Source organism: Hemitrygon akajei, chromosome 18 (assembly GCF_048418815.1).
Source record: "Hemitrygon akajei chromosome 18, sHemAka1.3, whole genome shotgun sequence".
Lineage (NCBI taxonomy): Eukaryota > Metazoa > Chordata > Chondrichthyes > Myliobatiformes > Dasyatidae > Hemitrygon > Hemitrygon akajei.
Genome location: NC_133141.1, coordinates 54019021 through 54036296, shown reverse-complemented (window position 1 = coordinate 54036296; position 17276 = coordinate 54019021). Strand labels below are relative to the sequence as shown.

General features: G+C 38.7%; 1 protein-coding gene across 1 annotated transcript in view; it reads left to right on the top strand.

Moving 5' to 3' along the window:
• The window catches only part of asic2 (acid-sensing (proton-gated) ion channel 2), a 601924-nt gene that overhangs the window by 496823 nt on the left and 87825 nt on the right, over window positions 1-17276 (top strand). Inside the window, exon 4 of the mRNA XM_073071683.1 lies at window positions 4251-4378. Within this exon, the coding sequence (XP_072927784.1) occupies window positions 4251-4378 (128 nt within the window). The remainder of the gene's footprint in view (window positions 1-4250; window positions 4379-17276) is intronic.

Genomic DNA, 17276 nt, shown 5'->3' with positions numbered 1-17276 from the left:
ACTCTGCAGTTTCTTGCAGTCAGGGTTAGATCAGTTGCTAAGCCAAGCCATGGTGCATTGGGATAGGGTGTTTTCTATTGTGTACAGATACATTTGGTGAGAGTAAAAGTTACATGTCAAATTTCTTTAGACTCCTAAAGAAGCAAAGGTGTTAGTGCACTTTCTTAGCTGTGGTTGAACTAGGGCAGGCTGTTGGTGAAGTTCACTCCTAGGAACTTGAAGCTTTCAAACAGGAGTGTTTGCACTGCAAACCTCTTCCTGAAGTCAATCGCCAACTTTTTCGTTTTGCTGATATTGAGGGAAAGGTTGTTGTTCTGCCACCATGCCTCTCACTTGATAATTATTCTACATCAATTGCCTTGATACCACTGGTAATTATTTTTAACTGAAATAGTCAATTTGGAAACAAATAGTAAAGAAAGTAACAACAACAGCAATTGCTGGAAATAGAAAATAAAAAGAAACAAGATAATTAGTATTACTGTTCAAACAATGAATAAAGGATAAGTTGATGCTGAAATCTGTGAAAATCTTTTTCCTGTTGAAAATTTATGTACATGTTCCTGACTGTGATGTTGAGGACTGAGAAGCCCAATTTTCACCATTAATGAGGTCCATCACTGGATGCCAGTAGTTTGTAATGCTAACTGGACTTTATGACGAAACGAATTAGTCAAGGCCCTGTGTGAAACTTTGTGCTGCAAAGTGTGAGAACTATCAACAGGACTTTCTCATGTGGGTGTGCTGATAGTCACATTCTGTTCAAACGCTTGTTACCATCGCAAATTGAGACAATTGTTCTTTTTCCATTTACCAGCATATTGTGTAACTCAGCACATGCTTATAGATCAGACTTGCACTCGTTTATAGTGATGCGCATTCAGGGCCTCAAAACAAAGGCTGTGATTCACAGTTTTTCCTTATCTTGTGTATTCTGGCTGCTTATAACTCTTCCTTGTGAATGGAATTAAAGGCATTTCCATTACTTTGGTACCGGGGTATTATTGCAGACCATTACATGAGGTGGTTTCCACAATGTCGATGAAACATTAAGCACGATGCATTATGCAGTGCATTGAATATCTCTGAACTCTTAGATGTTCAACAAATCACAAGGCAATGGATGAACTTGACAATATTGATAATCCCTCGGAGGCTTTTTCAGAATATCAGCTGGTGTAATTGCTATAAACATTATCTGATGCCTGTTTGCTATTAGAAGCAATGACCTGAACCTCCACAACCTCTGAAAAGTCATTTATAATAGAGGATATTCAACAAATTTTTATTCATCAGTTATAACTTAATTTTATATGAATGGTAAACCTAAATTCTAATATATGTAGGACAATTTAAGGTAATCAAAATATGAAAAGACATTTTCACTTTAATTACAAATTTGATTTGCATATTTTATACATGTTTATTTGTGTGTGAGTATACACATCTCCAAGTGTGTAGTGCACATTATGTTTAGTACATGTGTAGGTGAAATATGTGTGCAATTATGTGTGTTTTTTTAAAAATTCATTGTGCTTGTGCTAATTATAAATGTGTGTCTACTTTTATGTATATTTCAAGTTTCTATGAATTGCATAGATATATGTGTTATGTGCTTCTGTGGTGCGTGTGTAATGGTACGATGGTACGTGTGTGTGCGTATATATATATATATATATATATATATATAATATGTGTGTGGAACAAGATGGGAATTTGCTTAGATATGACGTTACAACCTGACCTGAACTCAATCTGGCCATGGCCACTGCAAACCAGACCTGAGCCCAAAGGCTTTTGGTTTTTGATACCCATCTGGATCCAGAAGTGACATTTGCAGTTGAGTCACATCAGCCACAGGATGGGTAGCCAGGCTTTATTGTGGGGTGTAAGGAGTGCATATTCTAAATAATTACATGAGGATGTGGGTGTTGTTAACATTCTTTGCCCATTTCTGATAACCTTTGAGAAAACGGTGGTAGGCTGTTTGCTTAATTATTTGCAGTCAATGCTAGAAATTTTAAATGTGCGGTAATTTCTGGAAATTCCTCCGGTTAGAGAGACTCTGTAGAGTGATAGGCAAAAGTAATGTTTCAAGTAGTTAATTTACTACTTGATGTCTTCAGTATGTGATTTAGTTAATGGTCCTGATGCTGAAAGTCAAGAGAAGGTGAGGAAGTAGTCGTCATAGTTTAGAGTTCAAAGTACATTTATTATCGAAGTATGTATACTATATACAACTGTGAGATTCATCTGCTTATAGACAGCCACAAAACAAAGGAACCCAATGGAATCCAGTAAAAAGAGAGACCATTAAACTCCTAATGCGAGGAAGAAAAAAAATTGCAAACAATAAAAGTAAGAAAATAACATTCAGAACTGAAGTTTGCGAAAGGTAGTCCACAGACATGAAGCCAGTCATCACTGCAGCCGATTCAGGAGCCCATTATTTGCAGACCACAGCCTCGGTTCAGTGCAAAGATGAGTAAACCTTGTGGAGAAATGAGCTCGTCCTTGCCTCCAGTCCAGACACTCTAACCTTTTCAGTTTGGCCCAGCAGTTAAATCAGCAAACCTTGGGTCATTCCTCTGACCAGGATCCATAATTTAATTACTTCTGTAACACAAAAATTAGTTGCTGCTATTTAGCTCAAGGACAGAAATTATCCTGCTATTTCAATGTGCATTTGGAATAGGCAAAAGGATGGGCAAAAAGGATCAGTATTGTCAAGGTGGGTAAAAGGGCTTTCTGACTATGACTCATTTCCTGAGTATATACAAAATGAATAGTGAACACACTGCAATCATTTCACGATAGAGAGAAACTGGCTGTTCTAATGGTTGCACATAGGATACTATGCTGAGGAATATCTGCCTGGGGATATAATAATTGCCTGCTTTACGTACGATTGTATTGCTTTATGCTGAGAATGATTCTATCAGTGGAACACTTCTCATCAATATGATTTAGTGTGTTTCTTGGTCAAGTATTGTCTTGCTGCAGAGGATGTCAATCTCACTTCACCTCTGGAATTCTTATCATTATTGGACCCAAACATAGCACACCCGGTGGTCCATGCAGAATCTGAAATGAGGATTGATGAAAAGATTTGTGATGAATGAATAAGAACTACTTAGGTTTACTGTTGACTGTACCTACTAATGTTAAAGGAAGAAAGAAGAAAGAAAGATTAGCTTTATTTGTCACATGTACATTGTTGTTGTTTGTGTTAATATGTGTGCTGGGGGCAGCCTTCAAGTGTCTCCATGCTTCTGTTGCTAACATTTCATACCCACAACTTACTAACCCATACATCTTTAAAATGTGGAAGAACATACAAACTTCCCATTCCTCTGTGATCCTTGGCACTGTAAAGCATTATCCTAGCCACTTTGCTACCGTGGGCATTGAGATCAGGGAGATGTGGAGTAATTGCAGGTTTGAATTTTTCTTGCTTTGTGTGGCAGGAAGCACCCAGGGAGCTTCCCACCTTGTCAGACAGATTGGATGGGTAATGCTGGAACATTGCACCGAGATGCTTTCAGAACTCAGCATTGCTTGCATTTCATGTGTTACTGGTTGTTTGATACAATGTCTGAAGGCTCATGTCTAAAGGTTGACGTTTATGATGGTACAGGCCCAGAAGAAATCCAAGGCGGACCTTTTTTGTTAACATTTCTGCCTGGAGATAGTTACAAATGTCTTGACTTTTACACTTTCTTACAGGATTTCACTTTGTTACACATTGGTTACTGGTGCCCCCATATTTCTAAAAAGTTGACACACACTCAGCATTTTAGGAACAGCTTCTTCCCCTCCGCCATCAGATGTATGAATGGACAATGAACCCATGAACACTTCCTCAGTGTTTTGCTCTCTGTTTACACTAATTTATTTTTTTCTAATATGTATCTTATTTTATTTTATGTATTGCACAGCACTGCTGCTGCAAAACAACAAATTTCACAACATACATCAGTCGTAATAAACCTGATTCTGATTCTTATTCTTACTGGTTACCTAATTGCCAATCAGTATTCAGGATATGATTGTGTGTTTACTACAGGCATATTTTGATCTTTGTGGCAAGAAGCATGTTATTTAACGTTGGCCTCTTTGTTCTGCAGCTTTTTTGATCTAACTTGTTTCCTGCCAAGCAAAAATCTTTCCAGAAATTGCAATTAATTCACCAAGCTGCTGTAAGACTGTGTTCCTTTGTAAGTGCTCTCCTTGTTTCCTGTCTCTTGCAGAAGACACAACGTTTGAAGCAGGGATAAGAGTACAGCTCCACACTCAGTCCGAGCCACCATTTGTACATGAGCTGGGATTTGGAGTTGCACCAGGATTCCAGACATTTGTTTCCACTCAAGAGCAACGGGTACAGTGCTTCTGATGTTCTCCTTAACCTTTCCATTAAAGCTGTGTGTATCATCTGCACCAGTACATAAAATCCCTAAAATACTTCTTCAAAGGGCCATACTTTCTGTTATTCCTTTATCTCATCCCTCTACGGCACTTAAGTGTAATGATGTATATAGAAACATAAGAACAATGGAAAAATAGGAGCTGGAGTAGGCCATTCAGCCTTCGGAGCCCGCAGAACCGATTTATTTAAACATTAGTGAATACAGGTCTAGTTAAACTCCACCTTTTAATACGGCAGTCTAACCATCCAAAGAATTAGTCTGCTGAATATTTGTAAAATTTCTTTAAAATAAGTGTATGGTTTCTGAGATAAAACTACACATAGTGTTCCAGTCCTGCTCTGTGCTGACTATCAGAGGTTTAAAGGCATAGCCAGGGTTACCCTCTTAATCTTGAGGCTGTAAATGAGAAAATACCTGATGTTTGTACAGGTTGTACCAATTAATATTTGTGTCTGAATTATTGTTATAATAAGTTCTCCACTGTGTATATATTGCTATGTAATTGCTAACAAGATTGTCTGCTACATTGAAGCAGCCAAGCCAAACAGATTTTATGAGAGTTATAAATCTCAGTCTATAACAGCTATTACCACTTATAGAGGAAGGAACCACATTCAAGATGCAGTATCTATTAAAGTAATGAATTAATAATTGGACTGTTAATTAAAGTTGCCTAACCATTTAAAGAATGAATCCAGTTTTTAACAATTGTGGATTAATAGCAAAGTTTTTTGCAACAGAAGAGAGTGCAAGAAATACACTGATCATCATTTCCCAAAGCATCTAGATTCTATCATCAGTTTAAAGCTATAAGCCCAAAATTGGCTGTGACTTTCAGATAGGCTCCAAGAATATGTGGAAAGAAAAGACACTTAACTTTTCAACCTGACCTATTATCTTTCCTATTTAAGGCAGATTTGCATGTTATTTTATTGTCGTTAAGATTGGTTCTGTGCACTACATTTTCTAATAATTATTTGAAAACCCAGATGAGATAGCTCAGTGAAAGTTTAGTAAATTTATGAGACAGAAAGAATTTATATTACCTTCAGATTTTTGAAGCAGGCAAATCTATCCTTTTCCTCTGCATTAGCAGCTGCTGTAATCATTCTGTTGTGACCTTAAATGAGTAACACAGAGACTAAATGTGAATGGTCTTATTGCAGCACCAGCAAGCATTCTGGAAAAATATCTTGTAAACATTTCTCTGCATTCCAAGTACATTGAGGTTTTATTTTCATTAAGCACAAAGATAACTGTAGATTATTAAATACAGTTTCAGTACTACAATTGGATAGTTTATTTCAACATTTTCAGTGTAAGAAATTAACTCAGTACAATGATATATTCACAATGGGAGCACACCTCAACTAAAAGAATTATCTCTGCATATTCAAACACTTGTTAGAAATTGAGATTCACAAAGCCTCTTCTTTTACCATTTTATTGAGAGATGGCTCTCTTTGCAAACAATGATGTTTATCCATGGCTTTGAATGAGTCACATGGAGAGTGGAGCTGCAGATATAAAAGGTCTTTATTCAGTACAATAAGCAAGCACTCCAGAAGAATCTCTTGAGAATCTCCATGAACTCAAAATACACCTGAGGTTTTATACTCTTTTTATTTCATAGATAACAGCAGGATATTAAATACAAGTTTAATAGAAGTGGTTTGGTAGAATTATATATTTTCAATGGAAGCACATCTCAAATGACAAGAACACCTCTGCATATTTCAAACATCTTTTAGGGGAATCCAGATGCACAAAACATTCTTCTTTTAATACTATATTAAGATGTGGCTTTCTCTGCAGACAATGGCTCTTGTTTCTGCAGCTTTCCTTGCCTGGGTTGAAGAACGGTTCTCAGTTCTGTCAGCTGACTGCTACCCACATAACTTATGATTAAAATTAACATTCATCCCCTAACAATTCAAGCATGAGCTTCTGTAATCTTCATTTATAATATGACCACTATCTATTTCATTGTCCTTGACCACTTTTCTTTTCCAACATAGTACTTTTTGTGGTGATTTGACATGTTTTGCAAGGTTCCTTAAATACTCCCTGTCTATTGTCCTTGTTTTGTTACCTATAGGTACTAGTCTGGAAATATCTGTTCTTAGATGCTGGGCTGATCCAGGTCCATTTTCTGGTCAAACGGGAAATTGCTAGGGAATAGTCAACTCAGGAAATTTGCCCTATATTTCACATTTTATCTATCGATTCAGAAGGAGGCCATTTGGTCCATTGAGTTCGTTCACTTCTTAAAGTATTTACATCAGTTCTGTTGCATATTTCACTCAGTTAGCATCCAAGGTCACTTGGAACCCAGGTTATTGGAACTCTGTAGGAAGGGAAGTGAATTCCACAAGGGCATTCTGTGCTAGAATCACAAAAGGCACAAAGCATGTTGTTGCTTCTAAGGTACTCCAAAAGATACAACAACTTTGGGGTTCACTTTGACTTTAACTGATTTTTTTTTCTATTTTTTATGTTCCTTTTATCTCATTTAGACAATTAAGCATGAATTTATTTGGATTTTTTCTTTTGAACATTTGTACCCATTATTTGTTTATTCATCTCATCTGGTATTTATTGGCTCTTGCCCCTTGGAGATATAAGCTGGCCCTATACCTAAGTAAATTCCTGTTTGGACACATCCTGTTGGTAGACTGTAGTATTATCCATTGGCAGAGATTATCAGTTTACCACAGACCATTTCGACTCAACACAAAAGTTAATCATACTATTATCTATTTTATGATAATGTTTTTAATATCTCTTAATGATTGTTTAATTTTATTTTGCTTTTTAAGTACATGTTGAACAGTTATTTGTGACTGCTGTTAGCGAAAAGATCTTGAACCATTAGGATATTAATAAAATCTATTTCATTACTTATGACTATTTCTCCAGAAAGTTGCTTTCTTTTAGACTTGAAGAGATTTGCTCATCTCAATTTGACTGAAAACTAAAATAAACATTGAGTCCATCCTGATTTAGCTACATGCAAATTTATCTTTTGCAACAATGCAAATCTCACTTCATCAGGTGACCTCTGCAGAGCTTTCCTAGGTTTATCTCTTTCTTAACTTCAATCTTTAAGCATTGACTTTTCTATTGTTAGGTCTTGTAATATCCTTCCTCACTATTAATTCTGCCTTTATCATTTTCTCCAGCTTCTCTGTAGCACTCATAAATTATTGCTGTCTTGCCATATGACACCTGCCAAGTGTAACCTCTGCACCATCAATTCACGTTTAACACACCCTTCTAACTTTAATCCTATACAATTACCTATTTTTTCTTCTGGTTTGGTTACCTCTATCCCTTTCTTTCTTTTCTTTACCTGTGGTCTTTAAAACACAATTTCTGTCTGTTGGTCTACCCACAGCACCTGTATTTGTTTTGGAACTACTTTTTCCCATTGAGCTCCCTTTTTCACCCACTTGCTAATTTTGTCCTTGCAATCACCTTATTTATTCTATCTCTGTTGCATATCTAGTTCTTGTACAGTTGCTTCCCTTCTTGGAGTGTCTTATAAGATAGAATCGCTCTTGCATCTTCCTTTCAGCCATGTGTTCACTTCCTTATTACATCATTTTGCACATGGCTCAAAAATAATCAAAAATTTATAAAGCTTGAAGCCCTATTCTTTAAGTGAACACCAATCATATCATGCTTACCAAACAACTTAGCTTGCCTGTATTTTCCTAGTTTGTTGCTCCCAATGGAATACAACCATTAGGTCTCTCTCCCACTCTTCCCCCCTCCTTCCCTTTTATTTTATTTCTCTTTTGAGTCAACGTTGTTTGCAACAGTTGCATAAGGTGTGAAAAAATCAGCTGTGAGGGTCACACGTATCTTATCATGCTTCTCAGTATACCACCATGCTGAAACGTTCAGTATGTAGTCAAGAGATGCAATCTTTGTAGCCAGCACTTAATAGGTCTTGCATCAATAAAAACTGAGATTGTTGCTACTCAATGTAAGAATTTTTCAGTGATGGCAAAGAAATAGAAAAGTTCTCCCAAAATGGGCAGGGGGGATTGGAAGAGTTCAAGGAGAAAAGTACAACAGTTTGCCAAGAAGGTTACTGTAGTATACACTTATTGGCCACCTTACTAGGTATAGGAGTGGCCACTGAGTGTATGTTTGTGGTCTTCTGCTGCTGTAGCCCATCCACTTCATGATTCAACGTGTTGTGCATTCAGAGATGCTCTTCTGCACACCACTGTTGTAATGCAAGGTTATTTGAGTTGCTGTCGTCTTCCTGTTAGCTTGAACCAGTCTGGCCATTCTCTTCTGACCCTGCTCATTAGCAAGGCATTTTCGCCCACAGAACTGTCACTCACTGGATGTTTTTTTTTGGTTTTTCACACCATTCTCAAAAAACTCTAGAGACTGTTGTGTATGAAAATCCTAGGAGATCAGTTTCTGAGGTACTCAAACCACCCATCTGGCACCAACAATTTTTGCACAGTCAAAGTAACTTAGATCACATTTCCTCCCCATTCTGAAGTTTGGTCTGAATAATTGAACAGACTATGACTGCATTGAGTTGGTACCACCTGACTGGCTGAGTAGATATTTGCATTAACTGACAGGTGCACAGACAAACCTAATGAAGTGGCCACTGAGTGTATCTATGTAGTCTATGAATGAAGGAAGACTCCAATTGTGGCAAAAGCCAGTTCTATCAGCCTAATGGATTGAAGAAAAGGAGATCTTGGTGCAGAAAACCGTGAGAGGTGACATGGACTAGCAGCAGCAGACTGGAATAATCCTGAGATTAGGGAGCTGAGAGTGATTCTGATTCTGATTCTGATGTCCCAGAGCAAATCAATGAAAGCATGAGCATGAAGTTCCATTCGAGGTCATGGAGGTTTGAGATTACACTGAAGACAAAGAATACGTTAGCTCTTTAAACTGCACCTTCTGGGTCACCCTGTAATAGGAAGGACATAGTTAAACTGCAAAGAGTGCAGAAAAGATTTATAAGGATGTTGCCCTGACAAGAGGGCCTGTGGTATAGGGAGAAGTTGGCCAGGCTACATCTTTATTCCTTGAAATATAGGAAAATGAGGGGCAACCTTATAGAAATGTTTAAAATTATGAGAGGCACAGTTAAGGTGGACAGTAATAGTCTTTTCCTCAGGGTAGGGCAAACCAAAACTAGCGGGCATACATTTTTGGTTTCAATTTTTGATTTATTAATGTCACATGTATCAAAATAGAGTGAAAATCTTGTCTAATATAAGGGGAAAGAAAGAGACCTGAGGACAACATTTTCATGCAGGGGGTGTGAGTATATGGAATGAGCTGCCAGAGGGAGTGGTTGAGGTAAGTACAATAGTCTCATTCAGGAAAGATTTGAGGATGTTTATGGAGGGGTGGGGCTTAGAGGGATATGGGCTGAATGCAGAAAATTGGGACTGGTTGATGAGCATTGTGGTTGGCATGGACTTGCTGGGCTGAATGGCCTGCATCCATGTTGCATCCATCTGTGACCCTAAGTGTGATCAGTAACATTGTGACTGCATAAGAGTTGTCTTTCATTTCAGGCCACATTAGAAAATTTCACTGCAGATGAATTTTGCACCTCACAATACTGTTAACTTGACTAATTTGCAATAACACTAAAACACAGATCAATAGTTTTTAAAATGTGTGGCTGAAGTTAATATGAACTACTACAAGTAATGGAAATAGTAGTACATTTCCTTTACTACCCACAGCAGACATCCATTCTGATCAGAGTTTTTTAACTTTACCTTCCACTTAATAAGCACTCCATTTAAAAACCTTTCCCCATGAGGTAAGAGTTCATCAATCTACAGTATACAAAATAAAAACTGCCGAAAAAGGGAGAAAAATATATCTGCTGTCCAGGTAGTTCATGTACCACAGTATATGTCTTTATTAGATTTAATTTTTGTCTGCACTCCTTTGTCTTTGGAATCTTCATCAGTTTGGCTTAATATCTTTTAGTTCAAAATAACATTACCCGAACCTCTTCCAGGGATTTGAAAATGTAATTTGACAAACACTCAATTGTGGACCAATATTTAATTTTAAATAATAATTTCTTTTTGATTGCTTACTGCTCTGGCCTCCAGAGGTGCAGCTCAGTTGGTATGAACATCATTTCCTGTACATAAGCTTTTTTTTATATAATTTCCTGTGCGGTTAGTTTTGATTCTGTTTGAAGAGCATGGTGGAAAGACACACATCTCCATCCATTCTTTATTTGCCCTTGAAACAGCAGTATCTGTGAGTCTTAAGTTTTTATTAATATTGGTAAACATTTAGTCGATATATTTTGAAGGAAGTATTATGTCTAAGTTTATCATTGCACTACAATTTTGCTCTTGTTTGCACCAGTTGTTAGAATAATCGACAATATTAGTATATTCAGGCGGGTGACAATTCTGTATTGAATTTAATATGTATTTTACTTAACTCTCTACAGTTTCACAGTAAAGAGATCTCATTAAACACCCTGAAGAAAGCTTCCATCTCAGGTGATTTTTGAGAAGTTGTTTAGCTCACTGCATAGCTGTGTACATATGCACAGTGAGGGCAGTAGAGTGAAAAGATAGCTCGTCTTCAGAGGCATCGCCCACGGACTGGAGACACATCTGAATGTCGTAGATGATAATGTCAGCTTCCGACCCAAGCAACATTGATCGCCAAGGCCTGGAGGTAAGATCAGAATGTGGCTCATCTGTTGCGTCTTTGCGACGCTCAAACAAAATCACAATTAGCATAACTGCAGCATGAGCTTGCGCCAAAGCTGAAGCGGCAAGAAAGAGAGCAGCATACGCTAAGCGCGAAGCTGAGATGCAAGTGGAGAAAGCTCGTATAGACATGGAGAGAGCACGCATAGAGACTACATTAAGTATGTTCAAAGAAGAGTGTGAAGCTGAGGCTGTCTCAGCAGAGGCAAAGGTGTATGAAGCAGCAGCTGACTTAGACAGTGGTATGTCTACAACCAGAATCAGTCGTGTTTTGCTGTCACAACAGCCGATACAACTTACTGAAGAATATTTCCAAACACATTTTGGCTATAAAAAAGTTCTACAAGGAGAAGCTGTCCTCATCAATCAGCCAGTATGTCTTTCACATGGTCCAGGTATTAACAGTCAAGGTCTACAGCAGCAAAGACCCAAACTACCTCCTGTAGTTTTACCACTGGAAAAACCTCAGTTAAGAGTTTCATCTGATGCCAATCCCATCTGCACAGACGTAGACAGACTGCACTTCCATCCATCCCAGGACACGTATTTGGCAAACTGGTCTCCACCATGCCTTCATTCAGGAGCTGCAGGTGCAGTAGATTTGGATTGGTATCTGGCTCATCGAGACCTGGTCACGGCGAGACTAAAAGTGTTCAACAACCAGTTTTCCAGATATTTGTCCTGGAAGTCAAGTTTTCACAATGCCTTGGAAGGACTAAGTCTCAAACCCAGTGAAGAGCTGGACCTTCTCTGTAAATGGCTTGGTGGATGTCACTGCAACATGGAAGAAGGGTTAGAGCAGTTCACATTAGTAATCCCAGGGGTTTGCAAATGATGTGGCAGAGACTAGACAAAATCCATGGCTCTCCAGAGACAGTGGAAGAATCTCTCTTCAGTAGACTTGACAATTTTCCAAAGTGCTCACACAATGAACCACAAAAGTTACAGGAGCTTGCGGATCTGTTTTCAGAACTACAATCTGTAAAGACTGATGGTTACCTACTAGGACTGAGAGGATTGGACCTATAGTGAAGCAACTACTGAACAACATCCAAGAACTGTGTATATCTAAAGGGTTTAAGTATAAAGTGAAGCATCAGGTCCACTACTTATCATTGTCATTTTTTGTGGAATTTGTGCGCCGATGTGCAGAAATGCAAAATAACTCTGGTTTTATGCTCTCAACTTCTGGTAACACATCATTCAAAGAGAGATCTTCAGCAAAAGCATGGAAAATCAGAACCCCTATCACAGTCAACAAAACTGAAGTAGAAAACACTATCACAAACCCCAATAGACAGTGCTCTGTCCAGAAAAATCCTCACTCCTTAAGGACTTGCAGAGGATTCAGAGCAAAACTACTTGCAGACCGGAGAAGATTTCTAAAAGTGCACTCAATATGTTTCAAATGTTGTGCTTCAACAGCACACCAAGCAAAAGACTGTGAAGCTATCATATACTACACAGAGTGTAAAAGTGAGCAGCACATACCAGCACTTCATTCAGGGCCAGCACCTTGGACTGCTACCGGTTCCAGCAGAGCAGGGCGGGGAACCAGCTGGGCATCCATCAGATCTAGCTACTTCCTCATGCAGCAAATTCTGCTCTAATTTTTGTCTAGTCAACATCTACCCAAAAGGACATCCTCAGCAAAAAAAATAGAGGCATATGTGATAATTGGATGATCAGAGCAATGTGTCATTGTCAAAATTAACATCTTTTGACATACTCTGTATTCAAAGTTCCATTTCCCCATGCACTCTAAAGACATGTTCTGAAACATCATTTCTTGTCGGAAGAAGAGCCGGTGGCTTTGTTATGGAGCCAATAGGAAGGGAGGTCTGCTAACCCTTGACAACTCTCATTGACTGTGACCATATTCCCAACAACAGGGATGAAATCCCAACTCCTGAAGTGGCACATGGTCGTTTACATCTTCAGGCTATAGCTCGTGATTCCCTCACTCGACTCTTCTGCTGAGATTTTCCCATTGTTTGGTAGGGGAGGGGAAGGTGTCTGCATAGCTTGCCAACCCTCATTGAGTGCGACCATATTCCCAACAACAGGAATGAAATCCCAACTCCAGAAGCTGCATGTGGTCACCTTCCATCAAACATGTCTTCCTTTGAATCATGAGCAAAGAGTTTAGCTAGGATGAGTCAAACAGTTGGGTACCTCCCTTTCCTTTCCGCTCTCCACAATAACTCCTACCAAACACAGAGAGCAGGCCCTTAGTTGACTTGTGTCCCTCAGTCGCACATTGAGAAGGAAACCAGAAATGAAAGATCATTATGTGGAGTTCATGGAGAGATTCTTCAGAAACAATCATGCTGAGCCAGCTCCTTCATCAGATCCCAACAAAGGAAACTGGTATTGCCCAACTTCGGTGTTTACCACCCCTATAAACCTGCACAAATACGAGTTGTCTTTGATTCAAGTGTCCAGTTAAACATAGAAAACCTATAGCACAATACAGGCCCTTCGGCCCACAAAGCTGTGCCGAACATGTCTTTACCTGAGAAATAAACTAAAGTTAACCATAGCCCTCTATTTTTCTGAGCTCCATATATGTGTCCAGGAGTCTCTTAAAGGACCCTACCGTATCCACCTCCACCAGCATCGCCGGCAGCCCATTCCACTCTCTGCATAAAAAACTTACCCCTGATATCTCCTCTGTATCTAAGCTCAAAGGCATATCACTGAACATATGCTGTTACTTGGTCCAGACCTCAATAACAGTCTGTTCAGGATCCTCATCTGCTTCAGAACTGAATCCGTCACAGTGATGGCAGACATCGAACAAATGTTCCATAGCTTCTTAATAAGAGAGGACCACTGAGACTACCTCAGGTTCTAGTGGTTTCGTGACCAACAACTGGATAATGAGATTCTGGAGTACCACATGAGAGTTCATGTATTGCCCCTCGCAAGCTGTGTCAATCTACGGCCTTAAGAGGACAGCTATTGGGGGAGAGAAGGAATTCGGGACTGAAGCACAAAGGTATGTAGAGAGACATTTCTATGTTGATGATGGTCTTAAATCATTTTCTAGTGCAGAAGAAGCTGTCAGCGTGTTGAAAGCAGCACAAGACATGTTGGTACAGTCTAACCTTAGACTGTATAAAATTGCATCTAACAGTGCTGAGGTCATGCAAAGTTTCCATCTGAAGATGTGACCAAAGATCTATAGAATCTTGATCCTGGGCAGGACCTCCCGACTATGCAGCACCGTCTGTGTCTTGGATGGGACCTCGTTACTGACACCCTTACATTCTAGTTTGCTGATACTGAGACCCTTTATGTGTGGTGGCACATTATTGACTGTCAACAATCTATTTGACCCTCTTGGATTTTCTGTTCCAGTCAATATTCAGGAACACTTCATGTTAAGAGAGCTGACCTCAGACACTTGTGGATGGGATGACCCACCCCCTAAAGAGAAGCACAAGCAGTGACAGCAGTGGTGTTCTTCCCTTCAGGATCTTATAGGCTTAAACATTCCAAGAACCTACACAATTCCACTATATCCAGCCTAAAAGAAAGAGTTCAGCATTTTCTGTAATGTTTCAACTAAAGCTATTGCTGCTGTTGCATACCTGAAGGTCACAGATGCTGTTGAATTATTCCGGGCAAGGCAAAGCTTGCTCCCAAATCAAATCTCACTCTATCAAGGCATGATCTTGGTTTACTGTTCTAGCAGCTGAGATGGCAGAGTTGATAACTGAAGAGATGGACACAGAACTAGAAGGTATCAAGTTCTTTACCAACAGCAAAGTTGTGCTCAGTTATATGTTTAAAGAAACAAGATTCTATGCTTATGTACATAATAGGATTCAACGTGTCAGGCGATGAAGATTCTGAAGAGCCAATGGAACCCAGCTGATCATGCCACAGGAGGGCTCCAAGTAATCAGCTCACTCTCTCCTCATGGTCAACTGGCCCAGCATTTCCTGCTGATCCTTAACAGGAACATAGTCAGCAGGAAACCTTTGACTTAGCTGATCCTGAGGCAGATGATGAAATGCGTGAAGTGTCGATCAATATTATTCATTTATCACTGCTCCAACTTGGCAGTGCATGCTTTGAGCATTTTTTCAAGCTGGAAGTCACTTACCTGGCTCTCACATATTACTCATTCCTTTACAGGAGTAGTCAAACACAGCCTTTGCAATGGCTTGCATGTTTGTAAGCAGCTCTTCAGTGCAGAGCAACTGAATTGGGCAGAGGTTAGAATTCCTCTTGTTGTTCAAATACAGGTTTGTGCAGTGCATCACAAAGCAAGAATCTCTTCCAAAGCAACATTCCCTTAGTAAACTCTGTTCTTTTCTTGACTCTGATGGGCTACTGCGAGTGGAAGGATGTATTAAGAAGACACAACTCACTTCAGAGGTGACTCACTCAATTGTCGTTCTGTGTAAGCTCCATGTCACCTCTCTGCTTTTAGACATTACCAGGAGCAACTATGTCATCAAGTCCAGCATTTTGAAAGTGAGAACGGTTAAAGACTGGGTAGTAAGACTGTTTTCAAGAACAGTCTCTGAGACTACCCTTCTTTTTCCAAAGGCTTAATGACACGATCCCTTGGCTTTTGGTTTCAGTAGTCAAGTTTGACATCCTTTGGATGCCAGGCAGGGAGTGTTCTGGCCTCTAGAGGCATAGCTCAGTTTGCATGAACATCACTTCCTGTAAATAAGCTTTTTTTTATATCCTTTCCTGTACTGGTTAGTTTTGATACTATTTGACCCACATGGTGGAAAGGCACACATCTCCATCCATTCTTTATTTGCCCTTGAGACAATATTGGTAAACATTTTGTAGATATATTTTGAAGAAAGTATTATATTTAAATTTATTATTGCACCACAAGTTTGCTCGTAAACACTGATAGTTATGAAGTGTTGCATATGTGTATTATCTTGGTTAACACTGGTTGTGAGAATAATTGGCAGTATATTCAGGTGCAGAACAATTCTATATGTATTTAATATGTATTTTATTTAACTCATTAAACACCCTGAAGAAAGCTTTTGTCTTGAGTCATTTTTGAGAAGTTGTCTAGGTCACTACATAGCTGTGTACATGCACACTATGTGCCCTTTTTTTCCCTAAAAGCATTTACTAAAATTAAGAGCTGGCTGAGAATATACAGTGTTTGCTCATCAGGCAGGCATAGGAGAGCCTTGCATATTGATCAATCATATAAACTAGTTAGTGCTATTAAAATCATCTTTCAGGGTGATTTCTACAAGCTGAACTCAATTTTAAAGGGAATGCAAACTGAAGAGCAGGTACTAAATATATGTATACAGCAGTATAAATATATTAATTCAGAAAATGATTGGCTTAAATTTCCATTGATTGAGCAGTTTAGAAACCTTATCTGTACATTCAGACTGATGAAGCTCCAAAGGTTAATGAATAATGAAGTATTCAAGCTGAAAAATTGATAGATTAGTATTTACAAGGATTTATAAAATAAAAAACAGAGGTAGTGTAATCTGATCTAAGTGCGCTTAAAGTGTTTTGACTGTAATTAAGCCTTTTAATGTCATTTAAGCAGATGGTCAAGAAACCTATTTCCCATTATAATAAATAAGTTACAGTAGATCAGTGTACTTTTCTCAGTTAAGTATTTAAACATACACCCAAAAATACAGTGGATTCTGGTTAATTGGGGCAGTCATTTATTTTGGAAAACTCTTAATGAACAAAAACTAATCAAGAAAATAGCTGGGATTCCTTTCATTTATTGGGGGAAACTATGGCACTTCATTGGGACAGTAGACTGCTACCAAACTATTTCTAACTAACATCAGTCGTGTGCACTTGTATGGCCATTTGACACTACACCGAGCTCAAAGAACACCTATTAAATGGCGTCAGTTGTGTGTGTTCCTCTTCAAAAAGCAGTGATTTTTGTTACTGATAGTTGGTGAGAAATAAGCAATGAGATAATTCAGAACAGTTTTGCTTGCTGCGGATTCAAGCATTGAGACTTCAAGATACCAGAAATGGCCAGGAGTGAAAATGAAACTATTTCACTAGTTCGAGTTAGGAACTATGAAGAATTTGAAGCTAATGACAATAATCTTGAATGTTACAATGA